The 22,458-nt window shown below is 43.4% G+C and overlaps 2 protein-coding genes across 2 annotated transcripts in view; one reads left to right on the top strand and one right to left on the bottom strand.

Annotated features, from left to right (window-relative positions):
* barc (RRM1_TatSF1_like and RRM2_TatSF1_like domain-containing protein barc) overlaps positions 1–22,458 on the top strand; it is a 281,458-nt gene that overhangs the window by 63,717 nt on the left and 195,283 nt on the right. The gene's annotated exons all lie outside the window — the stretch shown is intronic.
* Positions 9,934–14,016, bottom strand: LOC135703481 (uncharacterized). Its single transcript, XM_065224727.1, has 2 exons — positions 12,106–14,016; positions 9,934–12,048 (listed from the first exon to the last, which is right to left on the bottom strand). The coding sequence occupies exons 1-2, from the start codon at positions 14,014–14,016 to the stop codon at positions 9,934–9,936; spliced, it is 4,026 nt and encodes a 1,341-aa protein (XP_065080799.1).

Genomic DNA, 22,458 nt, shown 5'->3' on the forward strand with positions numbered 1-22,458 from the left:
ACGAGAACAAGGATCTCTCGCATCGTTCCATCGCTAAAACGTTGGGAATCGTGAATTCCACGGTGTCGCGAGTGATTAAGCGGTTCGAGGAACGGTTGACCACCGATCGGAAGCCCAGAAGGGAAGGAAAAAGTATTCCGTACAACACCAAAAATCACAACCGCGTTGAAGGCCCCCTTCAACCGAAATCCGAACGCCTCCGTTAGGGATGTGGCTAAGAAGCTGCACCTAAGCCGAAGTTTTGTCCAGAAGGCCAAAACTAAGGCTGGGCTTCGAACGTTCAAGGTACAAAAGGCCCCTAATCGCGACGAGAAGCAGAACAAGTCCGCCAAAACCCGTGCCAGGAAGTTGTACCTCAACATGCTGACGAAAGTTGAATGCTGCATCATGGACGACGAAACATATGTGAAGGCCGACTTCAAACAGATCCCCGGCAACCTGTTTTTCACGGCCAAGGATAAGTTCAGCGTTCCGGAGCATGTTCGCACTCAGAAGATGTCCAAATTTGCGAAGAAATTCCTGGTTTGGCAAGCCATCTGCACGTGTGGGAAGCGGAGTGCACCTTTCGTGTCCCAGGACACGATGAACGGACAGGTGTACATAAAAGAGTGCCTCCAGAAGCGGCTGCTTCCTCTCCTGAAGGCCCACAACGTCCCAACAATCTTCTGGCCGGATTTGGCCTCATGCCACTACTCCAAGGACGTGCTGAAGTGGTATGCGGACAATAAGGTCAATTTCGTGCCGAAAATGTTCAACCCTCCCAACACTCCGGAGCTCCGCCCCATCGAGAAGTACTGGGCGATTATGAAGCAGCACCTTCTTAAACGACCTAAGGTAGTGAAGACAGTCGAGGAACTGAAGAAAGTATGGGTTTACATACAAAAAACGGTTGATTCACAGGTTGTGCAGAATCTTATGGCCGGGGTTAAGGCCAAGGTGCGGGCATTTGCGTATGGACTGTAAATAAAATACGAGTTAAATGGTAAAATGAAGTTTAATAGTTATTCCTCAATCCCTGAAAATTTGATGGCAATCGGATGAAAACTCGAATTTTGCGAATCAATTTTGTGTGTGGCAATTTCATCGTGGACACCCTTTACTTTTAATCTCAGGCCGTCACAATAGTCATATCAGCTGCGACATCCAAACAACGGTGATTAAATCGTTCATAACATTCGACCTTCTAGTCAATGTTCTCCGTCATCAGCTAGAATTCTCAATGAAACCGTTTGTCATTCGGACTTTATCCGTTACTGGAACGTGGAAACCTCCTGCTGGCTGTTTTTAACGTTCGAGATAAAATGTAGGACAAGGTTAATTTCTTCGGCAGTACCGTATAACCCAGATTAGTAACATTTTTGTTTTGTTTTATTATTTTGGTTGACCACAACGACGCAACCAACCCCGAACCTTAACCTTCGGAGGAGACGTGGTTCTCGTGTGAGCGTGACGTAGGAATTAGCATTCAATTATTCGCCCCTGTTAAGAAGGGCGAATTTTCCGTTGGACACCCCCAACCACAAACATGGTTGTGATCTTTAACTGAAGTCCGGTAACTGAAACACATTCCGGTAGAGGAATGTTTCTTAATGTTAATGTGCAGTTTCGCCCTAATGAAATTTTGGCTCCAATTTATCAATATCAAAACGTCAATACAAGTTAGAAGCACATCGATAAATGCATTAGACAGATGACAGTTTGACATATGAAATGCATTTCAGTTAGCGAACGTTGAGTGTATAAAGCACAAAACTCGAAACAAACAAGCACAAGGTTGTTGGGAGATTTTTTCTTGATAGCTCTGTGAATGCTCCGTATTCCCTCGCTATAACTCATTTAGTGCGCGGTACTATAACACGCACGCCACCCACAAATGAGTTCCGTCTGCCTGTCGTCCGTGCGACAGGAAAATTGAGTTTTTACCTTGCTTGTATGAGAGAACAGTCTCCAAATTGTGTAATAATCGTGATAATATGATATGCTGTTCATTATTTAAATCACATCGGGTTGCTATTAATTATCGTCGAATTCACTAAGTTTCAGTTAAAAGCCTCTTTTTTGCCATTATTGTACATATTGCGGAGCTTGGAAAACATTGACATATGAACCGTCATTCAGTCATCATTTTTCAGTTACCGAACGTTGCCAGTGGTGAATTGATTGGCTTTTTCTATACTTTTAACTTCTTTCCCCTGGAGTGAGTTGCAGCTGTGTCCGAGTTAGACGAGGATGCTTTAAATAATGAATCAGGAATTGAATGGAAAAATCGATACTAAACGAATTAAAGTCGGCACTGGCTCCGGCGGCTGAAAAATATGGTTCATATTCAGCTACTGCACCACCAGCCAATGTGACACCGTTTATTTGGTGGTGGTGGTGGTGGTGGTTGTGTGCTATGGTGTTGCGACTGATTGAAATTGAAACTCACTACGAATAGGCTGTGGAGGGATTGTTGCATGTCAGGATCACTATTCTCGTCATTAGAGCCACCGGAAGCCGGAAGTAGCGGTGGCGGGGTTTTCGTTTCACTTAATTATCTCTTATTTGATACCACGGCACACTGGTGATGCGCAAATAGAATGACGAATAACACGGTTTTGATATTGATGTATTTGGCAAGTGATGAACTAATTTTGCGATGGGTAAAAACCATGGTCTAGTTAGGCAGTTAATTAGATTATCTTTTCATGAACGATATTTATTTATGATCAATGTAGACAACGCTGTCGATCACATCGTTTTATCAATTCTAAAGAGCTGCCATTAGCAATAAACTTTTTTATAAGCTCGTGAGAAAAGGCAGACTGGTCCAACGTGGTATTGCGTGTAAACGCTACATAACTCGGGTCACGTGTATGTTAGCCATTTAACCTTAAAGCTGGGTTTAGACAGGGCAAGTCAACGTGTAAACCATGCCATTCAACTGACTTGATCAACTCACTTGAATTGGAAAAAGTTGAACCAGGCTCAACTTTTCAAGCCAATTGAATTCAACTGAGTTGATCATTTGACTTGCCTAATCTAAACCCAGCTTAACCGTCTTCTTTAGATGTACCGTTTGTCTTTAATTCTTTGCCATCCTTTTCACGTAATGAAATCTGGAGTGCTCTATAAATAGGTTGTATGTAATAAACGTAAAAAATTGAGATTTCGAAGCTATCAGAAACTGCTTTGCATAGCCGTACTGAGGATTTTGCTTATGTGGCGAACTCTCACAGGGTGTCGACTACCTGGAAAACCTGAAAAATCAGTCACCCACCATTTAGTAATAATTTCAAGTCTTGATCTAGTGTCAGTTCAGTAGTTTTATTCAGGCTAAAGAGCCTGAATTTTTCTCTCGGCAAGAAAAAGTCACCTAATAAAATTGGAACGAATTCAATATCGTTGTCTGCGTATTGCTCTAGGCTGTATGCACTCAACGCATAACATGAGTCTCGAGGTTCTGGCAGGAGTAACACCCCTCCAGAACCGTTTCTGGGAGCTCTCTCTCAGAATACTAATCAAATGCGGAGTGACGAACACACTTATAATTGCTAATTTTGAAGAAATTCTTGGGCTGAACACACAATCTCGATTTATGAGAATCTACCACCACTACATATCATCAGATATGTGTCTTCCTTGTTATACTCCAGACCGTGTTCACTTCACCAATCGCAGTTCCTCAATTGAATATGATCTGACCATGAAACAAGCAACTCATGGGATTCCCGATCAACTTCGACCTATTATTATTCCGCGTATTTTTACTGAAAAGTACCAACAAGTCAATTGCATGAAAAGATATTTTACAGACGGGTCCCGTCTCAATGGATCCACTGGCTTCGGTGTCTTCAATGAAAACTCTAGCGCCTTCCGCAAACTTCAGGAACCTTGTTCCGTTTTTGTTGCTGAGCTGGCAGCAATCAACTTCGCATTGGGGATGATTTCCAACATGCCCGCAGACCATTACTTCATCTTCACGGATAGTCTCAGTTCGATTGAGGCTATTCAGTCGATGAAACCAAGTAGGCACTCATCTTATTTCCTTTCAAAGGTAAGGGAGCAGATGAGTGTACTGGTCGAAAGATCATATATGATTACCTTTGTATGGGTCCCCTCACATTGCTCAATCCCAGGCAATGAGAAGGCGGACTCTCTCGCAAAGGTGGGCGCGCAGGAAGGCGAATTGTATGACAGGCAAATTTCACACGATGAATTTTACCATTTAGTGCGTCAGAGTACCTTTTCGAGTTGGCAAACCGATTGGGACACTGGAAATCTTGGACGGTGGTTACATTCAATTATTCCTAATGTTTCTTCGAGAGCGTGGTTTAAAGGCTTGGGCTTAAGTCGTGACTTCATTCGCGTGATGAGTAGACTTATGTCCAACCACTACTCGCTAGATGCTCATCTCAATAGAATAAACCTCGTGGACAGCAACATCTGTCGGTGTGGAAACGGTTACGATGACATCGAACACGCAGTTTGGCAATGTACGGATAATGACGCCGCCAGAGAGCAACTTTTGAATACCCTCGAGGCCCAAGGAAGACAACCCTATGTTCCTATCAGAGACGTGTTGGCAACCCGTGATCTCTGCTATATGCAGTCCGTTTATGGTTTTCTTCAAATGTCTAGTATAAGAATTTAATTCCTTTTGTATTTTGTCTCTCTTTATTAGTTTTTGTTTGTCTTGTCCCCCCGTCTCGATGAGTCTCATCGTCGCCCACTGGTCACCATAGCCGGTCGAACTCCGGACGAAGCTAGAACAGCACTACCGTTCATACTGGCGACAACGCTCTGATGAGACAACAAAACCCTACCCCAAGCTCCTCCCCTGATCCTATCCTTCGAAAATGTACCCTTCTAACCTCGAGTAAGCCGCGAGTAATCGGCCCAACTCCTACTAGACATAGAATTAAGTGAATTTTGTTACACACAGTGAACAATGAATTATCGGCTCCGTAAAGCTAACGCGATTGAGCCTTCCAAATAAACGAACTAGATAAAAAAAAAAAAATGGCCTGAATTTATAAAGAGACGACATCTTATCCATTTGACAGGTCTTCTGCTCGATTGGAATGACTTTTCGTATGACTTTGACAGATAGTCGATTGTTCCAATTTTAACATATCGTCTCTTTATAAATTCAGGCTTACCAAAAGCTCCATCAAGAGTCATCAATAAGCTGAGCTCCAGCATATTTTGATGATGATATATTTTGCTCTCACGGAGCTATACTGCCCATAATCGCATATCAGTCCCATATGGATAGGAAATCAAGCAAAGATGGGACTGATATGCGATTATGGGTAGTATACTTGATGCTCAAACTGGGCTCTTGCCAACCCGCATCGCTGAGAGGGATGCGGAGCTCGTTCTCGGGTGTACATCGACTCTGCCTACCGAGCAGAAATTTTAACTTCGTGATGCGCTCGCGCAAAGCAGAAAACTTGGAGCTTCGTGATGCAGGGTAGAGAACTGCTTCGGCCTAATCGCCCATTTTGGGCCTATTGAGCAGAGAACTTCAAATAAATCCATGATTTCAGAGTTAACAAGTCTATTATGCGTTTGGTACGATACTTTAGTTAATAAGCTACCGAACGAAGTCAATGAGAACGCGTGATATGAAGGTTTGCACCCATTATTCCCAAAAACAAAAGAAGCGCTCCGACCGAATCAATTTTTATCTTCATCCGATAGGCCAAAGTGAATTAATTGGCGTTTCAATGGCGTTGCAATGCGTTAGGCCGAGTTTAGAATCCGTAGGCCGAGTTTGGCGTCAAGAAGCAGTGTTAGATTTTTGACAATATCTCAACGATTGGTTTTGTCTTTATCAAATCTTACGGTACGTACGGAAAAGTAAATAAATTTGGAAGCCATCAGTAATAATAGCATTCCGTTTGCCACCAAACTGCGCTAGATTAAGAAAGACTAAGTGCGGGTTGTGCTTAATAGGCTGGAAATGGGGTAGTTAACCCTATTCGCAGAGAGCTTGGCTCTTGATGGCTTTTCCCAGTACGCAAGAATGAGTGATTTTGTGTTGTATTCGAGAAAGAAGTGCACAACCAAGAAATTAATAAAAAAATGGAACGTTTGCATATATTCCGTAACTCCAAAGTGGCAATTGTATTCGTAGGGTAACTGTGTATATTCTCGGTAAACGTCCCTATTTTAGGCAAATCATAATAAGTCTCGTGTTTGTAAACTGAATCACGATTTCGGCATTTCAACTGTCTCGTCATCGTATAGCGGATCATCTCTTGTGTTGAAAACTAAAATCGCAATTGAGATTCAAGAGGTATTGGGCTATACCGGGTGAACGGGGTGGGCCAGTTACCTTCGATGGACAAGCTCAGCTGCGATTCCAGCCCCGGACATCGATGGTGATAAAGTTGCTGTGAGGTGGAACACGGTGTTGTGCTGAAGAATCCAGGGTTGTTCTGTCTTTCAAACACCAATTACGTAACTCGCGACCGGTTAATTAATTAACTACACTTTATTTTAGTGAACATGCAAACAATTTAATTTAAAACACTACATATATTCAGCACTACATATAAACTTAAATTAACACGAATTAAAATTCCTCCGTGGGTCTCCGCGCGTGCGATTCGGTGACTTGGTTGAGGTGGACTGGTCGCAGCTTCCGAAGATCGCCGTAGGTAGTCCGGTGCTTCGTTGATGCGATGATTTCCTCCGTCGATATCTGAGAGTGGGTGATATTCTCACCGCTCTTATCACTAGTCATCCTTATCACTCCTACAGCAATCGATGACGATGATGGTGATGATGACGATGATGATGGCTTCGCTCTCTCCAGAGTGAGTGTTCCTGCGTGTGCTGAGAAAACTGATTCGATCGTGCAGGGCTAGATCGACATATCGGTGTGTGGTTCTTGTGCTGCTTTGGTGCTAGTCGCGTGGGGATGCCATGGTTGTAGTCGGATGGGTCACACTCCTCGACATTCTCACCCACCCTGAAATTCGCTGAATTTCTGAAAGTAAAAAGCAGATCCTCTTCGACTGGATGGGATGGGGAAGGGAATGTGGTTCTATGTCGCTGAGGCTGTTTCGTTCGGCTTCGCTCTGTCATCTTCATCAGGAAGCGGCAGGATACAAAGCTTTTCGACCGGTCTTTTTAAAAAACCTGTGGCAGTTTTTAGGGTCACAACTCTGACCACACCGTCCTTACCAGGGTGGACTTCACAAATTCTTCCCATTTTCCATTTCGTGGGGGGTTGGTTATCGTCCTTTATGACTACCAACTTGCCTACATCGACTGGAACTGCTGGCTGCCATCGTTTAGTCCGAGCTTGAAGCTGGCAGAGGTATTCCCTGCGCCATCTCTTCCAAAAGTCTTGCAGTCTCCTTTGCGTTAGTTGTAGGGAATTCAGACGGTTAACTGGCAGCTCTGCTAAGCTGGGTTCAGGGATCGACTGAAGGGATGAGCCGATCAGAAAATGTGCGGGTGTTAACGGCTCGAGGTCATTGGGGTCATCGGAAAGAGGCGTGAGAGGGCGGGAGTTGAGGCAAGCTTCGACTTGAGTTAGCAGCGTATTGAAGTCTTCCGGGGTTACTGGTGTATCGCCAATCACCCTCAGCAAGTGGTATTTAGTTGAGCGGACGGCTGCCTCCCACAAACCTCCGAAATGAGGAGCGCTCGGCGGAATAAAATGCCACTGAATACCATCCTTGGCGCATTCCTTGGATACAGTGTCATTATGGTCGTGGCTCTTCAACAGTTTTAGCAATTCTTGCAATTCGTTTCGCGCGCCGACGAAATTAGTGCCGTTGTCTGAGTAAATATCTGTACAAACACCTCTCCGGGACACGAACCGTCGTAAAGCCTGTAGGAACCGGTCAGTTGATAAATCTGACACGAGTTCCAAATGTATGGCCTTTGTGCAGAGGCATATGAATATAGCAACATATGCTTTAACTGCAGTGCGTCGAGGACCAGGCCGTAGATAAACTGGACCAAAGTAATCAACGCCAGTGGAAGAAAAAGGACGGGATACGGTGACTCGTGCAGTTGGTAAATCACCCATTAATTGTTGAACGGTCAATGGTTTTGAGCGAACGCATTTCAGGCACTTATGAACGATGTTCCTGACGACGCTTCTTCCACCCAACGGCCAAAATCGAAGTCGAATTACGCTTAACATCAGCTGAGGTCCCGCATGAAGTAGACGCTCGTGGTAGTGTTGCAGCAATAACCGGGTGAAAGGATGTCGTGCTGGAAGAACGACGGGATGTTTAGTTTGTTCCGATTCCATAGAATGCTTCAGTCGTCCTCCTACACTGATAGGCAAAATAAAGTGCCCACCCCATCATTTTTTGAATTTCTCTCATTTATTTGGTTCAAATTAAAGTAAATACACTGTAGTATTTTTTATATCTTATTCTTTATATTCTTTTTAAGTTTCACTTATAGAATACCAGATAAAAAGAAGAGACTGACTCGAAGAAAAAAAAATCAAAATGGGTGTAAAAAAGAACAGTGACAAAAAAAAGTGCCCACTGCATTTTAACTCCAGAAAACATAAAATAAAGTAAAAGAATACCAGCCTAATAGTTAATGTGTCCTCCTTTGGCCTTCAGGACCAGCTGCAGGCGCTTCGGCATGCTCTCCACTAGATTCTTCAGGTGCTGTGGATCTAGTTCTTCCCAGGCGCGCTCCAGGGCTTCAAAATAGTTATTTTTATTGGTAACACCAGTTTTGTCAACCCTGGCATCGAGAATCGCCCACAAACTCTCGATGGGGTTGAGGTCCGGGCTTTGTGGAGGCCATTCCAGTGGTTTAATTCGACATGACCGGAAGAAAGACTTAGTCTTCTTGGCAGTATGCTTCGGATCGTTGTCCTGCTGGAATACGAATTTCTCCTCAAGGCCCGTCTGGATCAGCGAAACTTCCAGATTTTCCCGCAGGATGTCGATGTAGGAATCTGCCGTCATTATCCCGTCGATTTTCACCAGGCTTCCCACTCCACCCCACGAAAAGCACCCCCAGACCATCACATTTCCTCCTCCATGCTTCACCGTGCCTTGTAAGTGGCGCTCCTGAAGCTCCTCACCCGATCTACACCACACACGAACCCGTCGCTTCCGGTTGAACAGTTCGAATTTTGATTCGTCCGTCCAGAGAACCGTTTTCCAGAACTCTAGGGGCTTATCAGCATGCTCCTTAGCAAACTTAAGCCGTTTGACTTTGTTTGCCTTGCTGATAAATGGGCGCTTCCGAGCAACTTTGCTGTTCAACCCCTGTGCTACGAGACGGCGACGAACAGTTCGACTGGAAACTGTTAGCTGAAGAGCCTCCTGGATCTCGCGGACAGTTACCTTCGGGTTCTTCTTCACTTCACGCATGATCTTGGTGTCCGTTCTCGCATCCGTTTTGCGCATCCTGCCTCTGCCAGGGCGATCCACCACTGATCCGAACGATTTCATTTTCTGCAGAATTTTCCCGACCGCTGTTTTGCTGATATTGTACTTCCTAGCGACAGACCGGTGCGATTCACCGTTTTGCACATCACGAACAACCAATTTTCGGATACACACGGGAATTGCTTTCGAAATCACTACGTCCTCCATTTTTTTCAACTGATTCAAATGCGATCACGTGTACAAATGCACCAGTTCCACCCGTTTGCTTCAATACATGTCAAACTTTCAAAACAAAAACAATCGAGGGGTTTTCCGATGGAAACTTATCGAAAACATACCGATTTTTGAAGTGGGCACTTTTTTTTGTCACTGTTTTCTTTTTCAATCCAAATTGATTTTCTTTTACTTCAAGTAAAACTTTATATTTTCAGTATTCCATAGGTGTAACTTTAAAAGAATAATAAAGGTAAGACATCGAAACAGACTACGGTGTGTTTATTTGAATTTGAACCAAATAAATGAGAGAAATTTCAAAAATGATGGGGTGGGCACTTTATTTTGCCTATCAGTGTAGCTTGAGCAGTTGATCCTCGGAAAGAAACGGGTTAAACCAACGTAATGGTGAATCCCTTGGGACCATGTTTTCCTTTGTGAGAGCCTCCAATTCCTTGCCGAAGACTTCCTTCTGCACTAGACCAACCAATGTATTTTCTGACTCCGTCAGCTCGGCGGTGGAAAGGAAGGCTGTGTTATTCCGTTGGGAAGACGGTATTCGAAGTAGCTTCATCAAACGAAGCCAGTATGCGGTGCGACGAACGAGATCGGAGTATGACGAAAATTTACGAATGTACTCATGGTTGAACTCTGCGAGTGTGGAAACGCATCCTGCGATAACCGTTCGACGTTTTTCTTCTTCAACCTCTCCTGTTGATTGTATCTCCGGTGATCTAGGCCATTGGTCTGAGTTCTCCTCCAGCCAGGTAGGTCCTCGCCACCAGAATTGGTTTTCCAGAATGTCTTGTGGAGGAATTCCCCGGGAAATCAAGTCTGCTGGATTTTGGGTCCCAGGAACATGAAACCATCGACCACCCTCAGTGATATTTTGGATTTTGGCCGCCCTGTTGGCGACGAAAGTGGTCCAGGTCATTGGGGGAGCCTCAATCCAACGTAAAACGCACGTAGAATCCGTCCAGAAATAGCAATCAGCATCAATCCTAATCGATTCTCGAACCTTGGCGAATAGTTGAGCTCCCAGAAGTGCTCCACAGAGCTCCAGTCTAGGAATACTCTGACATTTCAACGGAGCAACCTTTGATTTAGACGAAAGAAGTCGAACCTTCACCTCTCCGCCCGCATTAGTGCTCCGAAGATACAGACAGGCGCCATATGCCTTCTCCGAGGCGTCGGAGAAACAGTGAATTTCGACTGCTACTGTTTCTGGGATGAGAACACAGCGTTCGATGTGGAGTTGATTGAGAAGAGGTAGTTGTTCGTGGAATTTACGCCACGCCTCACCCACCGTTGGAGGTAGGGGGTGGTCCCAATCCAGTGTATGGCCATTCCCATCCAGTATTATCCACAACCGCTGCATGAATATCTTTGCCATGGTGATAACTGGTCCCAAAAGTCCGAGAGGATCGAACAAGGTCGCAATCATCGATAATACGTTCCGTTTCGTAAGTAATTCACCGTTGGCCAAAGTGGGAATGGTAAACTGAAACCGCAGCATGTCCGTAGATGGAATCCAGGTCAACCCCAAGGTCTTTACGGCTGGATCTGGATCCAAATCAATTCCATCTGAAGGCCGAATAGCTAAGTTCTCTTCTGGAACCCCCGTTAGAGCAGCCGGGCAGTTTGAAGCCCATTTGCGTAGCTGAAAGCCACCAGCTGACATCATCTTATTCAATTGGATCTGCAGTTCTCTTGCTGTTTCCACATCATTCGCACCCGTGATTACGTCGTCCATATAAGTATCTTCAAGGACCGCTCTTGCCGCAAGAGGAAATGTCTTCTCCTCGTCCATCGCTAACTGCTTGAGTGTCCTTGTGGCCAAAAATGGTGCCGATTTTGTGCCATACGTAACCGTGTTGAGCTCGTAGATCTTAATAACCTCCGCAGGTGAAAAACGCCAGAGAATGCATTGTAAGGCACGTTCCAGAAGGAAGATGAGGATTTGGCGGAACATTTTCTCTACGTCCGAGACAATCATGATCTGCCATGTCCGACTGCGAAGAATAATGGATCGAAGTTCCTCCTGAAGAACTGTCCCTGTCTTCAGAACGTCGTTGAGAGAGACTCCGCTTGATGTCTTGCATGACGCATCAAAGACCACCCGTACCTTGGTAGTGGTGCTTGCCTCCTTGAGCACTGGGTGGTGCGGAAGATAGCACCGTTTTACCTCCAGTTCAGTTTCATCCACCTCCCGCATGTGGCCGAGCTTGACGTATTCCTCCATGAAAGCGTTGTATTGCTCACGGAGTGATGGATCCCTGGCAAGTCTGCGTTCCGTTCCTTGGAGACGCCGATATGCGATGTCCTTAGACTCGCCCAACCGTGAGATGGCATCTTCATCCTTCGGCAGTGAGACGGTATACCGACCGTCCGAACCTCGTTGAACCGTGTTGACATAGTTATCTTCACACTGTTTTTCTTCCAGTGAGTGAACCTTGCCTGAATCAACCTCCTCACAGGACCAGAAGCGGGAGATTAACTCATCCAGGCCAACCACTGATGAGACGTTGCAGTTGATATGCCGAGAGCGATTTGGTTCCAAAATCCCACCACTGATGACCCATCCAAACACGGACTCATTTAAGGATGGAAGGTTTGCTCCTAGAGAGATTCTCCGTCCGGTTTCAAAGAAGTCGAAGAAGCATTCGATACCGAGCACGATATCCACTGCGTTCGATTCGAAGAACATAGGATCCGCCAGTTGAATCCCACTCGGAATAGTCCATGTATCCGTGTTGACGGTGGCAGTTGGAAGGTTCACCGTGACCCTTGGCAGGACTAGGTAGCCTAATTCACGAGAGAAGTCAGATACACGTGACCGCAATACCGCTTGAATCCCTTGCCGAACCTTTGTAGCTGCTTGACCTATCCCGGCTACCGAAATGTCCACCCGATTTCGCGTAACTTGTAACCGCTGACTCAATCGCTCCGTAATGAAGTTACTTTCGGACCCGGAGTCCAGTAGAGCACGAGCTGGATGACGATTGCCAACATCATCCTCGATAACCACAACTGCCGTTGCCAAAAGCACTTGGGTTGATTGTTGTTGAGCTGCAGCGGGTGCTGCAGTTTCCGTAGCTGCTAAGGTAGCAACTTGTGTGGTTGATAAACCAGATGACCCTTGCTGATCCTCAGAATTGGACGACTTGTTACCCCCAGCAACTGTCGCAACCTTGGATCCCTTTTCCTTCGCCGGTTTGAAACATACAAGAGTGTGGTGACGTCCCTTGCAGTTCCTGCAAGAGAATTTTGACTGGCAATCCTTAGCGTGATGTCCTGACCTTAAGCAGTTTCGACAGAGTCCATTTAATTTAACAAGACCATCCCTGTCCGAGACTGCCATCCCTTGAAATTTGTTGCACTGATGAAGAAGGTGATCCGATGAACAGGCAATGCAACGTCCCGTAGATGTTTGTGCACCGTAGTTGACCTTCATTGATTGAGCCTTCGGTTTCGGTTGTTGTTGCAATTGGCCGAGACCCCTAGTATCGACGGGCTTCGGTGGCAAGCTGTCCAAAACCTGGATTCTACGCTGAATGAATTCGCATAAATCCTCCAAAGTATCCTCCTTCTTTGTAGATGAGACCTCTTCCCACCCTCTACGCGTGACCGGGTCCAATCGAGCTGTAAGGATGTTCACCAGCAGAAGATCCTTATATTCAGCCGGTTGGATGACTTGGTCGAGAGTCTGCACAATACGTTCGAAGCCTTCAAACAGTATGTGCAAGTCAGCTCCGGATTCCTTTGAAAGCATGGGTAGCTTGAAGAGAGCTTGTACCTGCCGCTTCCTCAGCTGTTTGCTGTTGTTGTAGCGTTTCAACAGCGTATCCCATGCCACCTGGTAATTGGCTGCCGTGATCGGGAGTGGGTCGATCAAGCCCTTGGGTTCCCCTTGAAGGCAGCCCTTCAGATAATGGAATTTTTCCACATCCGGTAGATCTGCCTTCCAATGGATTAGCGACGTGAATAAGTCGCGGAAGCTCAGCCACTCGTCGATGTCTCCACTGAATGTGTGCAGCTTGATCTGCGGTAGACGTACGTGCTCCATGGTAACTGCCGTTGTTCCCTCACCAGCTCGGAAGGACTGCTCTAGTACTTGGGGTTTCTGGAGCTCCTTGATCTTGTCCATTAGGAAGGACTTGATCTCGTAATAGCGATCGCTGAACTCGCTGCGTTCCTTCTCCAGTGAAATCTTCTCAGCCTTGAATTCGTCATGAGCGTAGATCTCCACCATGGTTGCACTAAAGCTCTCCCAAAGCTCGTCCAGTTTCTCAACACGTACCTCCACCTCGGTAATGTTATTGGATTCCGTAAAGGCTTGAATGAATCGGTGGATGTCATTGAGCGACAGCTGTATCTGCTTCAACCTTGCCGTCAATGCTCGCATCGATGGTGTGGATGCGCCACCGGGTGCCATGTTGTCGTCGTTTCGGTAATGCGATCAGCAAAAAGAGAAAGGTGCGGTGTAGTATACTGCAAAAGCCTAGCTCCGCTAGGCATATACTATCTTAATTTACCCGGAGAAACAACTGATTGTGCTTCAAGTTCCAATGAAATCCTGCAGCCACGTGACGTCACACGTCCGGCTTCCGTTCGACGACAACTCAGCAACAATGGTGTGAATCAAGAGGAAAAGAGGTGGTGTAGCAAACAGAGTGAAGACCTAGCTTCGCTAGGCATATACTGCTAAAGTTTTACCCGACAAAGCAGATGGTGATGCTCCAATTAAATCAATCAACTATGCAAGCAGCCTTGAACCCAATCGTCAGAAACCAGCAAGTACTCGAACGGAATGTGGATGAAGAGGAGAGACTGGGTGTAATATCCAACAAAATGGCTTCGGCCAGGCATATACTGCGGCAACTCACCACATGAACCAAACGTTCAATAAAATTCCTAGCGATACCAGCAAACGATCAATCCAATTCCGACGAAACCAAATCTCGAGAACGGGGTGCCAAAAGGGCAATCAGGGCTCAGCGATTAGAAATGTAGAACGAAGAGGGTTGATTCCAATTTAAAACAGTGTATTTACATGCGCCTAGCTTCGGCAGTACACTAATGTGTGTTTACCTGGCAAATATTTGCGCTGCTCCCAGTCTGCGTCGAAAGCGAAGTTCATCGGCCCTTGCACCGGTCGTTGACTCTGAAGACGGTTGTTCACTGGTCGTAGTGGCGGTCGATGACCTCAATCGACGAAGTTGATGACCTCTGATGACCTCTGTTAGGATTGTATGCCAAACCACTGGCTTTCGAATCCAAACTTGATAACTTCCGCCCGTGTCCTCAGCGTGGTTGGCGAAGGATTAGATAGAAGAAACGTCGAATGGTTGGCGTTAGTTTCAGGCAATCTAACAACGACTGGACATATACTGAATTTAAATAATTTACCTGGATATCCAGAGCAAGAGCTGATTCAGTAGTCCTAGTCTTCCGCCGGGATGGTGATGAGCGTGTCGAACCAGAGCGTCCAAGCAATTTCCTAAGTGAGTCCAACTCAGCCGTTGAGCGTTTCCAGCATGCAGCCGTGATCGATCGATGTCCACGATCAATCCTCAATCCAATGAGATGAGTCCAATGGAAGAATGCTTCGATTGTCCGTAAATGCTATGGTTGCCGCTTGATTGTTGTCGAAGAAGGCAATAATGGAAGGGCGCGCGATGGCGACGAATAGTCCACAATAGATCAGCCAATTAAGAATCCGAACCTCGTTTCGAACAATCCATTCAACGGAAAACCAGGTGTTAGAAGGTTGTATTTCCCAGCTCGGCTGGACATATATCGTGCACGCACGGGTTCACTAACCTGACCAAACTTCGTTGGGTTGAATTCGAAGCCAACCGAAAACCAGTAGCGATGGCGGTGTGACGCCAAATCCAAAGCGTGCAAGTGTCGTCAATAGAGCAAACCTTCAGCAGAATGGCGCTTGCCAACCAAAAGGCGATGGCGATCCAATTGCTATTCCAGCTATGACCGAGTGTAGTGTCGCGAAGTTTCCGTACAGTCCACAGTCTGTCCTGACCCGTATCCGGTTCGAAGGACCAAAATGAACGGGGTGGGCCAGTTACCTTCGATGGACAAGCTCAGCTGCGATTCCAGCCCCGGACATCGATGGTGATAAAGTTGCTGTGAGGTGGAACACGGTGTTGTGCTGAAGAATCCAGGGTTGTTCTGTCTTTCAAACACCAATTACGTAACTCGCGACCGGTTAATTAATTAACTACACTTTATTTTAGTGAACATGCAAACAATTTAATTTAAAACACTACATATATTCAGCACTACATATAAACTTAAATTAACACGAATTAAAATTCCTCCGTGGGTCTCCGCGCGTGCGATTCGGTGACTTGGTTGAGGTGGACTGGTCGCAGCTTCCGAAGATCGCCGTAGGTAGTCCGGTGCTTCGTTGATGCGATGATTTCCTCCGTCGATATCTGAGAGTGGGTGATATTCTCACCGCTCTTATCACTAGTCATCCTTATCACTCCTACAGCAATCGATGACGATGATGGTGATGATGACGATGATGATGGCTTCGCTCTCTCCAGAGTGAGTGTTCCTGCGTGTGCTGAGAAAACTGATTCGATCGTGCAGGGCTAGATCGACATATCGGTGTGTGGTTCTTGTGCTGCTTTGGTGCTAGTCGCGTGGGGATGCCATGGTTGTAGTCGGATGGGTCACACTCCTCGACACCGGGAATACAAACATAGAGTCGGAGATAGAAACTTCTACGCGTTTCTATCATGTATAAGTTGCATATTGCAAATTTAATGCTATGCACAATTTTTAAGTAGAGTAAATGCATTTTTTACCCAGCTGATTATTTAAAATGTTAATCGATGAACGCGTGATAATTAGGGAGGGGGGTTCTAAGATTTTATGACAAGCAATGCATTAGGTACAAGAAATCGTCACGATAGAGAGGAGGGGTAATTTTTTGCTCGATTTAGCGTGACATAATTAATGCATGTGCCCTAATTATCACGCGTTCATTAAATAACGTTTCAATTAACATTGATTTAAATTTCTTTTCAAATTGAAGTTGTGTTTTGTTTTAATTTTTTTCTCACAAGATTTACACTATATTTACCATCTACTGAATCTCCTAACTTGTTGGATAACAGAGCCGTACCAAAATTTGATTTGCGTTTCTGCGACATCAACAACGCTACACCAACAATTGAAATAGGCGGAACAACCAAACGTAAACAATTGTTTTTAACACAAATTCCTCGAAAATCAAAGCACATCCAAACAATCTAATACCATCATCTGATAGAGCAAACTTCCTTTATCGAATGTCAATTTTAGTTTACGTGGTAGTGTTTTGATTCTCGAGAATTATTTGTTTAAAGCCATTGCTTACGTTGGGTTGTTCCGAGGGGGGTGACACATCCAGATTATCGCCTTTTTACCATAAATCACGTTCAGCTTTTATTTATCTAATCACTGTGCGCCATCTGTTTTCATCTGTGAAATCTACTTCCATCGACTATCGCAACTTTCATCTTTCTTCACATCGCTTGCATCTTCTCGTGAACGAATCAATCACCGAACGAAAAAAAAAACAGCAAGCCATGTTGTTTGTTTACGTTTTGCTTCGCAGTTTTTTCCATAAGTTTTCATCGAACTTTTTGCTGCTCAAGCTAGTGTTCAAGTGATAATTTCATGTGTGGATAATTTTAGAAGATATTGCGGTTATACTGCATAGCTCAGAAAAAGCTGAAAAAGCCCCCTTGCGAGATGAGATGGAGAAAGATTAGTACATAATGTATACATTTGTACACCGATTTCGTACATAATCTAAAATAACATGACACGGTTGGATCGAGCCACTTTATTTCAGCATTCGTAAGTAACTTGTAGTTTTGTATATATTTAAGCAGTTATTGTATTGTTATTAATTTGATTTTTAATTTTCACTTTGATGGTCGTGGTGAAAACAGAATTGGATCTGGAAACTGGCAGCATCGATTCCGAAACCTATCCCAATATTTACATACTGCATTGGAAGATTGAAGCAGTAGATCTCGGTCCTGAAGGAGCGTAACCTTAATACAAGAATTAAATAATTTTAAAAGAGAAGTTTATGAGTTTATGTTCTTAAACCCCATAACCTTTCAATATCTTTCCAGAAAAAGTGTTACAATTGAACAAACTGCCAAAAAGCTCATTCGTTTGGTGTTCAACGGTCATATCCCGCTACCGGATTCCAAGTTATTGGTTGCATCAGGACTGTTCGACATTTGTGTCGTGTAGTCTGATAAACAATCCAAAATCTGAAGTAGTGCCTACGTGCCGGGAGACAGCGCTGACAGTTTACGGGTTCGGCAAGAGAGTAGTGAGCAACCGACGAAGGCTGATATGCTTCCGACGGAGAACGTGCTGGGGGAATCATAGGGCCCTATTATGTAAGACGTGATCACACCCACTATGGGACAAATTGCATCAACACACTTAGTTTTTTTTGCCGAGATGGGCACCACCGAGCAGCTCTGCATTTTATTTTGCTGGATCTTAATGAAAAACTTGCCGAGATACAGCTAACAAATGGGAGTTTTGGCGAGATTTTGGCTAACAAACATAAATTTTGCTGAATTTCGGCAAGTTTTTCACTGAGAACCAGCAAAATAAAATGCCGAGCTGCTCGGCGGTGCCCATCTCGACAAAAAAAATCTAAGTGTTTTCATCGATATGATCATCTTTTGCTTGGCTAAGTTTGTCAATACACCATAAAATAGTCAGCATTGATTTTAGTTTTAGTGTATTCAACTAAGCCTTGTATACATTGTAACACTTTAAAAATAAATACAATTTTAGACTATATGAAACATGTTTTGTTCTATTGTGTTACCTGACTCATAATGAATATACGTTGTATCCGTGACCCTCGTCTAGTTTAACATAGCATAATGCAAGTTAAATTAGACGAGTTCATGTTCCCTCGGATACAACGTATGAATATTCGTTAAATCAGGTAACACAGTAGCACTTTTTCAAAAACCGTCTGGCCAGGAAACGGTTAAAGTCAGAGCCTCATCTCTGTAGCCTCAGACAAACAAAATGAAAAGCCATCGATTTTGCTAATTACAAATTATTATTTTTTTATTATAAATAGGTAACCATTATATGAAAGTATAGTACAGCAAAGTAAGAAATATATTATCGTTCATTTTTAATAATACTGTTTGTGAGGTGATATTCGAGATTCAATATTCTCGTTTTTGTTTCATATCAAAGTGCAGTACAATACTTCAACCAAATCGTCCATTCTATAACAACATTTGATAAGGGCAAAATTGGTTCTATAAATATTGTCATTAACCGTCCTTTTACGGCGAATAAAAGTTAATGAAATGTTAGCACCGAGAGAATTATCTTATATTTTTCGAAAAGAGCAGAATTGGCCGCCAACCCGCATAAATGCCAACCATCGTTTGACCTTACCAGTTAAAAAATTGTTTATAATCCTTGCTGAACATTAACTGAAATGGTTATGGAACTTTACATGAACGTTGGTGTGATAAAGTTTCAACCTTATGTATTGTCGTTTTTTGGAAGTGAACCTTACAAATAATGGGTTGTTAAGAACGATTACCATTCCAAATTCCAGACTCAAATATATTTTCGTGGAGAAATCCCAACCACTGTTCTGTTATCTACCTTGAAATCGGCTTTAATCTTCTAAATCTTTTGCAGCATCGAAAAAGTAGATGCAGCGAACGCAGCAAAAGGTAGGAAGTGAAATCTGTCAAAAGTACACTGATATAAAAAGCGAGATGCATCTTGTCTGTTATCTATATGCCATTTTAGATGTGTCGCCCCCCTCGGGTTGTTCAGCCTATTTCAATTGTTGGTCCAGAAAGATTTCCGAGCTACCGTGTGTGCAGCGAGAGTAGCGAATTGAATGAATGAACATGTTAAAAGGCAACAGGAGAATACGAAAACACCACCAAGGGATAATCCATAAACGTAGTAATTAGTACTTTTACCAGTTTTTCCCTCGTACATTCTAAGTCAGAAATACAATTTCGTTTATCCACTCATAAAGCACTTAGCGGAAAAAACGATCAAAGATTTTTGTGACTGAGTTTGAGTAACCCAAAAAGTGGTCCCCAAGTTAAAAAAAAAACAACAATCTCTCAAAATGTTACGTTCTCTCGGAATGGTCCTATAGTCTATTGAATGTATTGTTGTGTTGTTGTGTATCATCATATTGAATGAACCGTGCATCAATCAAAGGCCTTGCGTGCTCTCTCCAAAAGCATAACGAAGCTCACCGTTTCACCGAGTCCATCCCGAAGTTCAAAATGTTGTTTGGTGAGCAGAGCTGATGTAAATCATTCCTCACCCAAGAACGACCCCGCATCACTCATCGTGATGCGTGCTTGTGGAAGTCCAGCTTGAGCATCAATCTGAGCTCGAGCTCTTTTGCGCTCTTTGGATTTGACATCATTGCTCTTTATAGGTGAGGGATGAAATAGCTCACGATAAATGAGCTATACGGCATAATCTGAGTTCGAGGAGTTTAGGCAAGCCTGGGTCTATTGCACCAAAGTAAGATTTAAAGATCCATCTTAAAGAGTAATACGAAAAAAAATCGAAAAAGCACTGTGTCACAGAAAAGGACATCTATACCAACAATTGAAATAGGCGGAACAACCGAACGTAAACAATGGCTTTAAACGCAAATTCCTCGAGACTCAAAACACATCCAAGAAATCTAACACCATCATCTGATAGAGCAAATTTGCTTTGTCGAATGGCTTTGTTAGTTTACCTGGGAGTGTTTTGATTCTCGGGAATTTTGTGTTTAAAGCCATTGTTTACGTTTGGTTGTCCCACCTATTTCAATTGTTGGTCTAGACATATTCGTAATATGAAAATTCACTATAACGGCAAAGAAGGGAAGTCTTCTTTTGGTTAAACTGGAAATTGAGTAGTGAACTCTTCTATTTACGTATTACCAGTCTTTGAAAAACGGTTTTGAGCTTTTTTTTTAAATACACTCGACGTTCGAAACATGTTTACTAGTGTGCCAATCCTTTTTTAAACGGACCATATGTAAAATGTTCATTGCCTTAAAAAAACCAGTTTGCAAAATTTGGGCTCAATCGGACATGATTTAGTGTTGTCAGCGATCAAAGTTTGAACTTTTTTCATCTGAAAAATATCGCAAGGTATAGGGTGGGTGAGCCAGTAGAGGAGGTACTAAGCCAATTTATCAATTAAAAAATAAATATACGATGTACACAAAATTGTTATACGTCAATCTATAGCTTTCAACCTCTATTTTGATAGAAAAATATTATATTGTAATACAATTGCATCAAATTTTAGAAAACTCATCCTCCATCAATAGGAACACTGTTCCAGTAGTTGTGGTGGTTGCTAACTTTGGTTCCTATAATCAAGGTTGCAAATACTCATTTCAGCTAAAATAATGTTTTTCGGAATAATAAAACCAAAAGATGGTATGATGACATGTTTTACTCGTAACTTACAAGAAGAGGTTACCAAGTATGCGTTTTAAACATAAAACCTGTAAATTTTGCTTTCTATGAGTCACAATCAGCGATTTGCTGATCGCTGAGTGAGTGAGTGAGTGAGTGAGTGAGTGTGTGAAAAATCGCTGATTGTGACTCTCATGAAGTGAAATAAACAGTTTTAATATGTTAAACACATTCTTTGCAACCTCTTCTTGTATCTTACCAATTCAAAATATGAATATAGCATCTAATTATTTCATAATTAAAAAAACCATTGTTTTAGCTGAAATGAGTATTTGCAACCTTGCCTATAATAGTGGAATGCATTGGTTTCTTATGGGTTCCACTATTATAGGAACACTACCGCAACTATAGGTGCAGAGGAGTGAAAATCTTAAGGAAAATTAATTATTTTCCGTCACTTTTGGGCATATTTTAAGTTTGAAATATGCAAATATGCTTTATTTTAGGAGAGCTACCGGTGAAAAATAATCTTATCCGAATCCTCCTTACTATTCCGGCACAACCTCCATACCACAACTATAGGCACACCACTATTACTGGAACACCTACCCTACTGACATTTCGGGACTCGTTTTTTTTTATGCCAAATGTTTAAAAAATGCATGAATCGTGGAGATTTAGTGTTAACTCGAAAAATTTGAGAATGAATGAAAATTTCTTTTGATGCCGAATGACATAGAAATGCAAGAATCGTCGAGATCTAGTGTTAACTTGAACTTAGGAATTTCACGAGGTCTGGAAAGTAAATTTTGTGCAATAGAGCAGATCTGTCATCAGTATGAATTCGTAATATGGAGGCCTCGGGGATCCGCCAGAAAATCCGGAATAACCGCAAAAGTAGTAAAGTAATATAACTAGGAAGCTTCTGTTACCGGCATTATAAGTAAGATGATCAAGGCATTCCAAATGGTGATACTACACAAGTAAATTAGGAATTCCCTCACTAGCGGCGCTAGTGTACATGTGAACTTTTTGTATCTATAAGCTATATCTTGAAAAACTCACCATCTACGAACTCAGGACATCTACGTGAAGTCCACACGTAGACTATTGTCGTGTAGTGAGAGAATTCTGAACTAACTATCCTACAAATTAGAAGACATTGATCACCAGAACAACTTTATCCAAGACGGAAACATTCTTAATAGTAAAGATTTCAAGATAAAAGAAATTGACTTGCGCCGCATAGTGAGAAAATTCTGTACTATTGTTCTCTATCCGCCTTAATCTACTGTGCAACTTTGCCGAAGACAGTAGCCTTTTATATGGCCAGGATCATGATATATTCCATGTGGCTGTCTTACCCCTAGGGGTGGGCAACCTTACCCCGCATGATTTTTTGC

The sequence above is a fragment of the Ochlerotatus camptorhynchus genome, unplaced genomic scaffold (assembly GCF_037179485.1).
Source record: "Ochlerotatus camptorhynchus isolate MF236.1 unplaced genomic scaffold, CSIRO-AGI_Acam_v1.1 ptg000213l, whole genome shotgun sequence".
In the NCBI taxonomy this organism is placed as follows: Eukaryota; Metazoa; Arthropoda; class Insecta; order Diptera; family Culicidae; genus Ochlerotatus; species Ochlerotatus camptorhynchus.

Bases quoted from the DNA above. Each gene is read 5' to 3' on its own strand.
- LOC135703481 (XM_065224727.1), bottom strand. From the start codon at position 14,016: ATGGCACCCGGTGGCGCATCCACACCATCGATGCGAGCATTGACGGCA. The intron at 12,049-12,105 runs GTCTCATCAGTG...TCCTGTGAGGAG, and splicing joins CTCGGCATATCAACTGCAAC to GTTGATTCAGGCAAGGTTCA.